The sequence below is a fragment of the Panonychus citri genome, unplaced genomic scaffold, assembly GCF_014898815.1.
Source record: "Panonychus citri isolate SS breed McGregor unplaced genomic scaffold, ASM1489881v1 Contig00141, whole genome shotgun sequence".
Taxonomy (NCBI): Eukaryota; Metazoa; Arthropoda; class Arachnida; order Trombidiformes; family Tetranychidae; genus Panonychus; species Panonychus citri.
In genome coordinates, this window is record NW_026515546.1 from 3,289,899 (window position 1) to 3,300,636 (window position 10,738).

General features: G+C 34.4%; 2 protein-coding genes across 2 annotated transcripts; one reads left to right on the plus strand and one right to left on the minus strand.

Moving 5' to 3' along the window:
* The first annotated feature begins 1,552 nt into the window (after positions 1 to 1,552).
* Positions 1,553 to 4,578, plus strand: LOC128395306 (integrator complex subunit 7-like). The gene has a single exon (XM_053355719.1). The coding sequence runs from the start codon at positions 1,693 to 1,695 to the stop codon at positions 4,549 to 4,551; it is 2,859 nt and encodes a 952-aa protein (XP_053211694.1). The 5' UTR covers positions 1,553 to 1,692; the 3' UTR covers positions 4,552 to 4,578.
* Positions 4,576 to 6,475, minus strand: LOC128395310 (adipocyte plasma membrane-associated protein-like). The gene is made up of 2 exons (XM_053355724.1): positions 5,871 to 6,475; positions 4,576 to 5,689 (listed from the first exon to the last, which is right to left on the minus strand). Exons 1-2 carry the CDS (start codon positions 6,226 to 6,228, stop codon positions 4,752 to 4,754), a joined length of 1,296 nt encoding a protein of 431 aa, XP_053211699.1. The 5' UTR covers positions 6,229 to 6,475; the 3' UTR covers positions 4,576 to 4,751.
* Positions 6,476 to 10,738: the final 4,263 nt, after the last annotated feature.

Sequence of the window (10,738 nt, forward strand, 5' to 3'; positions counted from 1 at the left end):
ATGATTTCCTCTGATGACATTTCACTTTCAGGGCAAATAGTGATTGAATAGGTTGTTTTATCTAAAGGTCAAGGTCATTCGCGTCATTGTATAAAGAAAGTGTTTCAAGGTCATCAGAAGGTAATATCGTTACCCTCCACATTTTTCATCAGCTTTGTCGGGAGATACAGTAGATTGTAGATACAACCACCGGCACCAGGATCATTTAAATAAGAAACTCAGAAAAAGAGAGAAATTAATTACAGAAAGAATTGTGAACAAACAAGCTAACAAGAAACGTTAACAAGAGATGAAAGAAAATCCGGTCTTGCTCTTTTGATGAAGACAATCTTACAAAATATAAAGTCTAATTGGAAATCTGATCAGAAGTACCCATAATTTAATAAAAAAAAGGTAATTCACTGAGAATTACAAAAAGGTAATTGTTAAATGATTGAAATTAAGAATAAATTTTATTTAGATTTGAACAAAGTTAATTGATTCAAAACACATGAAAGGTGGATAAATCACTTTTGCTTATCGTTTAACCTACTGCTTGATGAAAGAAAAGATGGACAATGTCTTTCTCAGCTAACTCTCGCATTTCATCATAACGGGGATCGAGATAACTCTCCATAATGAATAAGCGATAGGCCATAATGACTTTTTCTTGCGTCCATTTTACATCAGGATTTTCTTCTACACTTTCTACCATTAGACGCATCCCTTCTATAGGAGCCATTACATGACCTTCCAGCTCTGTTTCCTCGAAGATAAATCGAAAAAAACTTTCTTGATTCGCATTAAGATCAAATTTAGTGGTCTGTTGGTGACCTTGAAACGTGTTATTTTACCGATGACCTGAATGACCTTGATCTTTTGCTAAGACAACTGAGTATCGCTCAGACTCATACCACTCAAGTCTCGTGTATCTCTGACTCTTAATTGCTGAGAAAATCGCAAAAAAACATTGGTAAAAATAGCTGAATAGCCCTGTAGAAAAAAATGTGAATACTTCAGAATTTTCCAGCAATTTTATGGTTTTTTTCAATTTTTTTTAATCAAAATGTTAACCATGAGTTCACAATCGCTCTAAGAAATCTAACAAATCATTTTGCATATAGTTTACGAAATGAACGATTAGAAATTCCGAAATTTGGTGAATCTCTTTGTATCCTGGACCGAAGTGTGAACATTCTGATAACGATACAAATCTCGCCATAAGTCCACCTCCTCATTGGATCAGAGTCGTAAGTATTCATAAATAATGCAGTTCCGTGGGTGGTAGCTAATCGATCTATGGTGAGGAGTTTACGAGTTTCAGCTTCCAATTCTAAACCATAGATGTCATTCTTGTTCCATTTTTTCTTTCCAATTGGAGGTCAATTCAAATTTTGAGCATATGAATACACGAATTCATTTCCATTGGTGACATTTGGGCAAATATTTATTTAGATCTGAAGTAAATACCGAAGGAAATTCAGGGCTTGTAACGATCAAGGTCATTTAAGGTTACGTTCTAAAGGTAATGTGTCATTTATCATTCAGCTCATTTACCATTTGCACTTTTCACTTGTGTCTCCATCTGGTTGATTATCTCTTTTCATCACCTGATTGTTGTTGATTTGGTCTTTACAATTTTCAATTTGTTTTGGTTTTGTGAATTTAATTTTTCTTTTGATTTGGTGATTCGGTGTTTACCAGAATTGAACCATGAGCAATACACTGATGGACGATCATCCTAATTTGGATGCCAATAGTTTACTGAGTGAATTGGACAAAGGTTTGCGAAGTCAAAAGATGGGGGAAGAGTGTGAGGCCATTGTTGGTTTTCCTTGGCTTTTTATCCGTTATCCATTTCCGATTTTAATTAATTCGGCATCGCTCAAATTGGCTGATGTTTTTCGAAATGGTTCCAATTTTTCTCGTCTTCTCATTCTTAAAGTTATTCACGAGAGTGAGAAACATTTGGATAAGATTATAAATATGGATGAATTTGTTCGCCGGCTCTTTACCGTCACTTATTCTAATGATCCAATTGCCCGAAGTATCACTTTAAGAGCACTAGCAAGTGTTTCTTGTATAATTGCTGAGAGGAAAAATATTCATCATGTGATAAGACATTCTCTGGATGCTGAGGATAAAACTGAATCTCTTTCTGCGGTTGAAGCTGCTGCCGCTTTTTCAAAACGTTCAGTTGATTTTGCTCTATCCATTTATCCGAAAGTTTTAACACTCATGTCAAATCCGGAAACATCTTTAGAGAAAAAGATTCGATTACTTTCAATTCTTCATCATTCTCATTACAATTCACAAGTTGCCAAAGATGTTAAAGATGTTTGTTTACAATTTCTCTCGGAAAAGAAAAGCTCTGAAAAACTTGTATGTGCGATTCTCAACACTTTAACCTACATCGCAACCACTTCACTATTCGCTATACCTGATCACATTTCTCTTCTATTGAAACATTTTCGCTCCGATGGAAGACCAAGAGTTAAAATCTCTATCATCAAAGAGTTGACCACCATGGCTCGCACAAGTCCCCACCTTTGGTCCAAAGAAAATGTTCAAGATTTTCTTCAATCCGTGCGATTAGTTATTCCAATTCTATCCAAAAGACCATCCTTACTTTCTCGTATTATGGCGATTTTTGTGTATCTAGTCAAGTGTCCCTGCCTTCTGGCCGCTGATGTCAATTTTATCGGTCCTTTTTATCGGGAACTTGAGAAACTTTGTCTCACCGTTTACAATAATTGCCTTAAATCAACCGATATAACAGAGATCCAGAAAAACCTAAGACTTATCGCCGTTTCTTTTCAACTGATGAACGCTCTGTCTCGACACTCTGATCAAATCAAAGCTCAAACAGTTCAATATCTATTGGATTTCATTAATTCTCAAGCAACCCAAGAACATGATATTCCAACAAGTGAGGAAGACGAAGAAGCTTACAATATAATCTGTGTTTGTATCAAGAATATGTGTAATGCCAACATCGCTGTTTCGAATCAACTGGTGTCTTGTTTAGAATCCAAATTGAAACACAACACATTGTCGAATCGTTGGATTGGTTATACTTGTCAAATTTTCTGCTCTCTTCAGCATCTAAACGTTTCAAAGGATTTTTTGGTTCATCTTTCCGAGAAAATAATCAAACTGGCTAGTGATGAATCGATTGATGAAACCATTTTGACACAACTTGTTACACTTTACTTTCAAGTGTCAACTCGTCTTGATGTCAAATGCTCATCTGAATTCACCTCTCACCTGAAAGGGAAATCTCATTGGTTTTATTATAAAATTATTCGACAAGCAATGAGATATGGACACTATCATGTTTCACAGATTTTCTGTCAATTGTTACAAAATGCCGCTTCTTCGGAAAATGTTCATTTCTGGATGTTGGGACTCTTCAAAATCTCAATCGCTGAAAGTTTATTGGCCAATTCAAAAGAAGGACCAAGACTGACCAATGATTTAATTCAAGCGATAACTTTATACTCGGAAGCTCTTTCAGCATTCAAAGCTTCCGGTTCTGGATCTTATTGTATCATTTTCGCAAGTGAATATGTTCGCCTTCGTTGTAAACTACTTCGAGCTCATGCAACTTTAAGACAATCTTGTAATCTTGCGAGAACTTCACCTCCTTCAGCAATGGCCAGTTCGACGGCAACCGCTTCTCGCGATGAACTAATGAAATATGGATCAGTGGTCACCCAAATGAGAAAGTGTGCTAAAGATTTTCGTTTACTAGCCGATGCTTATTCTTGCCTCTATCAAACCTCCTTCAACGCCGATAATGAAACTCTCTCCCATCTCCAGTTAATCCAACACAGTTGTACAATTGTCGCTGAAGCAATTGAATCAGTTTTCCAGACCAATCGATTGAGTTCACTTTTCGTTAACAAAGACACTCACCTTGAAAGTGATCGAATAACCGATTCTCTCGAAGCCTCAATCGAATACAAAAAGCTCAACAATGCCTGTCATGAGATCTCGAAAATTGTTCGAACCTGTTTGAGTGATCAACAGAAAAATTCAATTGGAGGAGCAGCGATTGACTGTAAACATATTGCAACGTTACTTTCGCTGTCAATTAAATTACTTCAGGTGCCACTTTGTATTCCAAGATTATTTTTCCAATCGATTCAAAGTACTTGCATCAAATTGGCCATCTCACCTGTTCCCAAATCGGCCAATGATGCAATACAAACTCAGAACAATATTGCATTTGCCCTGAAGGTTGAAGGTGTTATCGTTATTGGCTCATCGTCACGGATTTTACGAAAAGTGTCAAAGGTTATGTTGAACGTAAACTCTTGTCTGGTCAACAAAACAGGAGCGGGACCTGTTGATTCACTTGGTAAACCTTTGGACACAAATGTCACTCTTCAATCATTAGTCACTCCTCACAATGATTATTTCCAAGAACAATTTTTACTCGAGTTAAAAACGGTTGGACTTCACGCGATTAACATTGAAGCTTCAATAATCGATGAGCATGAAGCTCAATGGAAAACTGGACCGGTTGTTAATTTGTCAGTAAAAGTGATGGAAGATATTTCAAAATAAAAAAAAGAACATTAAGAAAACAAATAACATCACATCAGAATTTTTATTTTTTGTATGAAAAATTTGAGTTGAAACTTTTGATGGCTGGAATGATTGACAGAATGTATTTGTTGTTGTTTGCTCTTTCATTTAGATTAATTTTTTGTTAACTATTGCTCAATTCCCGATGACGATTGTTCCGAAAAGACTCATGGCGATCATCATTTAAGATCTTTAGCTTTGATCTTGAGAAGATAATTGTTCCTGTAAGATCCGAGGTAAAGATCACCGTTGCTGGTGTCTAAAAGTGCTTCAGAAATTGATGGATGAGTTGATGAGCCGAGAATCCTTTTGGGTTTTCCGGTGTTTGCGTCGATGATTAAAACACCTGATGATGATGGAATTGCCTGATGAAGGATATGCCCATTTCTAAATGAGACACTCATTTCTCGTAATTTAGGATGTGGATAAACTTTCTCATGAAGAAGGGTCAAAAATCGGTCAATAAGATTTGATAAACGTCCAATAATTTTCCTAATCTTCGGAAGAGTTGACAGGTTGTCGATTATGGTTGAATTGCGTCGCAAAAGTGGTAATCCAATGTACAAATCGTTTCCAAAGACACGAATATTATCTGGCATTCCCGGTAAATCGTTGATTAAGATTTGAACACTTGAAACCGATTGACCAGTTTCAAGGGATTTCTCAATATCACTAAGATCAACTTTGAGAATCTTAAATTCACCTGTTACAGAAATCAAAAGTGAACTTTTATCAGGACTAATTTCCAATCCATTGTAGAAACGATGACCAGTCAATATTTTGTTAACTTGACCATTCTTCAAATTAACTGACAAGATGAATCCATCAGCTCTCATCTCTAAAAGTGACCAAATGATTGAATCCATTGTCCATCTACTCGAAGTAACCGAGATGTAAACAATATCCTCATTTTTGGGATCGAAAACCAGATCATTGTAAAATCCCTTATAATCAGCTGATGATTTAGATCCAAGGGAAAGATGATTTAGTTGATTAGTCTCCAAGTCAAATGAGAAAAGACCTTTGACCGCATCAACAAAATAAATTTTTCCATCAAGACCAAATCGCAATCCAAGAGGTCGACCACAGGTTGTTGTGTTAATAATCACGTTATCACCTATGAAAGAAAAAGAAATGAATTGTTTATCAATACAATTGATCAAATTGCCAATTGATTGGAAATCAACTGAGATAGAAAAGATTTTTATTCTCAAGCCATGAATTGAATTGAGATTTGGGTTGACCACTGGACAGATAATCTTGTGGTTGTTTGAATAGTGAATTTAAAATTAACTTACCACAACCACCGGCACCAGGATCATTTAAATTAACTAATGTTTTCACTTTCAGATTTTCCTTGTGAATGGCAACAATCCGACCATCACCTAGTCCGGTGTAAATGTAACTTGATTTGGAAATAATTGATTCTGGTCCAACTACTTGTGATTCAATCAAAGTGTCAGATTTGTCACTAATCAATGAATTCCATTTAATTTTGTTGAAAAATGAATCAGTTGCTGGAATTTCATAAGAAACTGGATCAAAGGGGAAAGATGGAAACAAATCATCAGGCAGATTGGGTAATATTGCAAGAAAAATGCAAGAGACAAGTGATAATCTCACTGATAGATTCCAAAAGAAGCTGAATAATCCCATGGTTCTTGAGAATATTCAAAGACAATTAATCTGATTTATCAACTATCAGAAAAAGAGAGGAATTAATTGTTGAAAGAATTGAAAACAAGACAACAAGGAATGTAAACAAGAAGAGATAAAAGAAAATCTGGTTTTCCTCTTTGAGCAAAACCCAAGAGCAGCTCCGTAGACAAGATTAACTTGTTTCTACCATTGAAACAATTTATTAATCACCTGAACCATTTTTCCATTTTTCGATGAAGATCCAAATTGTAGATTTTAATTGCTTTAATTTGGAGTATCTTTTCTCGGAAGTTTTCTCATATCTTCATTTTAACCTTTATTTTGAGATGAATTCAATTAGATCGAAAATCTTATTACAATTATTCAGAATTTGATAAAAAAAATTAACTATTGAATGATGACAACTATTTAATAATAACTGTAGAAATCGTTAATCACTTTAATTGTAGATGTAAAAAATTTTTGTAAGGAACAATTAAATTTCGATAAGGTGGTTACATATCAGATTTTTGATTCTCGTTTAATCGCAACTCCTTTACTTTAGTGACCAAATTGTTCTGAGCTGAATCTTCGAGGCTACTTGGTGAAAGTAAAGATGTCCAATGGGCAATGTCTTTCTCAGCTATTTCTCGCATTTTATCATAACGGGCATCAGGATACTTCTCCATAATGAAGGAGTGATAGGCCATAATGACTCTTTCTTGCGTCCATTTTACATCAGGATTTTCTTCTACACTTTCTACCATTAGACGCATCGCTTCTATAGGAGCCCTTACATGACGATGCTCCATGACGACCAGCCCTGTTTCCTCGAAGATAAATCGAAAAAAACTTTCTTGAGCCGGATTAAGATCAAATTTAGTGGTCTGTTGGTCAGGAGCAATCGCCATGTTGAGATCAAATAGATCAAATTTTCCCTATAAAGATCACAAATAAAGTGAGAAAGACCAGCTGATTGGATCAGTTTATTTATCACCTGAAACGTTAATCACAAACAAATAAAATGGTTATTTGACGCTTGTTATCAAATTATTATTAATATTTGATAGCTAAAAGTAAAATTTGATTCAAATACATAGCACCATCACCATAGTGATACTTGATTTTGATCTGAAGGAGCCGTTTGAGCCTCTGTGATTCGATGTATCGTTAGGATTTTGTTAGTCGAAAAAATATCGATACTTTAGAGTTTGCGAAGTTCAATTTCGAAGATTAAATTTTTGAATTACAATTTAACCGTTTTCTCATTTTAAAATTATACAAAAACATTTGAATAAGGTGCTTACACATGGACCTCACTTCTCATTTAACTGTAACTCATTTGTTTAAGTGTCCAAATGGTTTTTCAGCGGAATCACTGAGATTTTTTGATGATAGTAAATTTGACCAATGGTAAATAATATCCTCAACTTTCTCTCTCATTGCAATATCGCCTGGATACTTTGCCAAACAAAATGAGCGAAGAGCCATAATGACCTCCTCGTAGGTCCATTTCCTATCAGTATTGGTTTCGCAGCTTTGAAGCATCACTCGAACTGCAATTATGCAATATGGTTTTCGAGGTGGATACTCTGAATAACAGATAAAGTCCAAAAATTTTTTTTGAGGTTCAATAAGCTCAAATTCGGTGATCTGTTCAGAAGCTGTGGCCATGGTGACTAAGAGAAAGAAAGAAAGAAAGGAAAAAGAAAAAGAAATGATCAAAAAACGAAATCAGATCATAGAAAGATTTACTTACTCTCACGATATAAACTTAGGAAAATAAAATGTCAAAAAAATGAATTAATACTTTCGCAACTTTTCAAATGTTCAGCTGATTTGTTGCTCTGTAAACACAAACAGTGTCCGAATGTACTGACCTATCTAAGCGAATCAAGAAAACCAATTGGCTCGATGTATCGTTAGGATCTGCCATCAGGTTTTTTAATTTCGAAAATTGTTACAATTAAGTTAATCATTAAAATTGGAAATTTAAAAGGTAGAAAAAAAAAAGGGGTAAGACTCAAGATACTTTCGTCAAGTTTTATTAATTGTTGATCACTTTTATTTAGATGTAAAAAATTAATTAATTGAAAATATTTTTTTATGAAAACATTGAGTTACAAGAGTTACATTGATTTGGTTTGAGTGGTTTTTGATGTGACAATCAAGTCTCGATATGAATTTACAATTAAAATAATGATGATTGAATCATGTAAATGTAATGTTACATTAGGGTAATTAAGGACAAGATCTAATCAGCTTTGATGATTATGAGTGAAGGAGTTACAATTAAAATTATCTATCATCAGGTTGATCAATTTCAATAATTGTTACAATTAAGTTAATCATTACAATTGGAAAATTCAAAAGGATTTTGGTAGAAAAACAAAAAAAGGAAGTCAAAAGTATCCAAAATCGGTGTACTTGTTTAACTAATCAATTAACTCTCATTGTTAACCAATTAATGTTATTAGAAACACTTCAATTCAACTGATGATGGCACAGACAATCAATGACAAATTTCATTAACCACCAGTTAATTTTTGCAATTAAAACAAATTAACTTGAGGATCGGAAATGAGTCGAGTTATTTTTGCTTTGAGATGAAAGGAGAGAAAGTTAATTGTTGAATAATAAATATTTGATGATGTTGATTGATTTGAAAAAATAGATTTCTAATTATTTGTAAGATTAAATTGTCGATTAAAAATTTTCAAATTGGTGTAAAAAGTAGGGTAACTTTCGTTGTTTGTTCACAGATTCGCAGGCAGCGCTAATTGTTTGGGTCAAAGCGGTTGGTCCACAGCTGAAAACACCGACTTTACTAACCTGTTGATAGAAAAAAACAATCAGCAAACAATTAAGAATTAAAGTGTTAATTACTTACGTATGAATGCTGTTTACGAATGAATTTAAGGAAGGCATTCATGTCAGGTCGCCCGAAGTGGTTGATCGCTTTGAGTCCAGTGAACATGCTGCGATTGGATATTCTTTGGAAATGATTTTCACAAATATACTGGAAAATAAATTGTAACAATTAGTAGATTGAATTCCAAAGCTGTAAATGAAATTAGTTTGAGAGTTGATTACTTACCAACATGGTGGTTCGAAGATCAAATTTATGGAAAAATTGAGTGATAAAAATATGAACTTCGAGAACATTGGTAACATCTTTCGATTCAACATCTCGAAGTACATCAATGAACCATTCGAAGTGCCGATGAGAGGCACAGATCCATAGGAAGTAGACCTTTTTACAGGCCACTCCTGAGTATCGATTAGTTGATGTTCCAAAGACAAGATCATTAAGTATTGAATTGAAGGTAACACCTATTAACCGACCATGATAGCGATCCATGCTTGTACCAATCTTGATTTCACCGCCGAAAGGTCCTTCTCATTTACCTTTGGGACTGGTGCATTTGGTGAATAGTCCTTTGAAGGTCAAAGAAACCTGTTTGGTGAATCCAAGGTCCATGAGCTTTTTGAAGGGAAAGTAATTTTCAGTGGGCCGCTTGTCAGGTTAAAGAATGATACTCATTAGATCAAATAGATCAAATTTTCCTATAAAGATCACAAATAAAGTGAGAAAGACCAGCTGATTGGATCAGTTTATTTATCACCTGAAACGTTAATCACAAACAAATAAAATTATTATTGACGCTTGTTATCAAATTTATTAATATTTGATAGCTAAAAATAAAATTTCATTCAAATACAAAGCACCATCACCATAGTGATACTTGATTTTGATCTGAAGGAGCCGTTTGAGCCTCTGTGGTTCGATGTATCGTTAGGATTTTGTTAGTCGAAAAAATATCGATACTTTAGAGTTTGCGAAGTTCAATTTCGAAGATTTAATTTTTGAATTTCAATTTAACCGTTTTCTCATTTTAAAATTATACAAAAACATTTGAATAAGGTGCTTACACATGAGCCTCACTTCTCATTTAACTGTAACTCTTTTGTTTTAGCGTCCAAATGGTTTTTCAGCGGAATCACTGAGATTTTTTGATGATAGTAAACTTGACCAATGTTCAATAATTTTCTCAACTTTCTCTCTCATTGCAATATCGCCTGATACTTTGCCAAACAAAAGGCGAAGAGCCATAATGACCTCCTCGTAGGTCCATTTCCTATCAGTATTGGTTTCGCAGCTTTGAAGCATCACTCGAACTGCAATTATGCAATATGGTTTTCGAGGTGGATACTCTGAATAACAGATAAAGTCCAAAAATTTTTTTTGAGGTTCAATAAGCTCAAATTCGGTGATCTGTTCAGAAGCTGTGGCCATGGTGACTAAGAGAAAGAAAGAAAGAAAGGAAAAAGAAAAAGAAATGATCAAAAAACGAAATCAGATCATAGAAAGATTTACTTACTCTCACGATATAAACTTAGGAAAATAAAATATCAAAAAAATGAATCAATACTTTTGCAACTTTTCAAATGTTCAGCTGATTTGTTGCTCTGTAAACACAATCAGTAAGCGAATGTACTGATCTCTCTAAGCGAATCAAGAAAACCA

Coding starts and splice junctions, on each gene's coding strand:
- LOC128395310 (XM_053355724.1), bottom strand. CDS start 6,228: ATGGGATTATTCAGCTTCTTTTGGAATCTATCAGTGAGATTATCACTT. Junction 5,690..5,870: donor TCCTGGTGCCGGTGGTTGTG/GTAAGTTAATTT, acceptor TTTCTTTCATAG/GTGATAACGTGATTATTAAC.
- LOC128395306 (XM_053355719.1), top strand. CDS start 1,693: ATGAGCAATACACTGATGGACGATCATCCTAATTTGGATGCCAATAGT.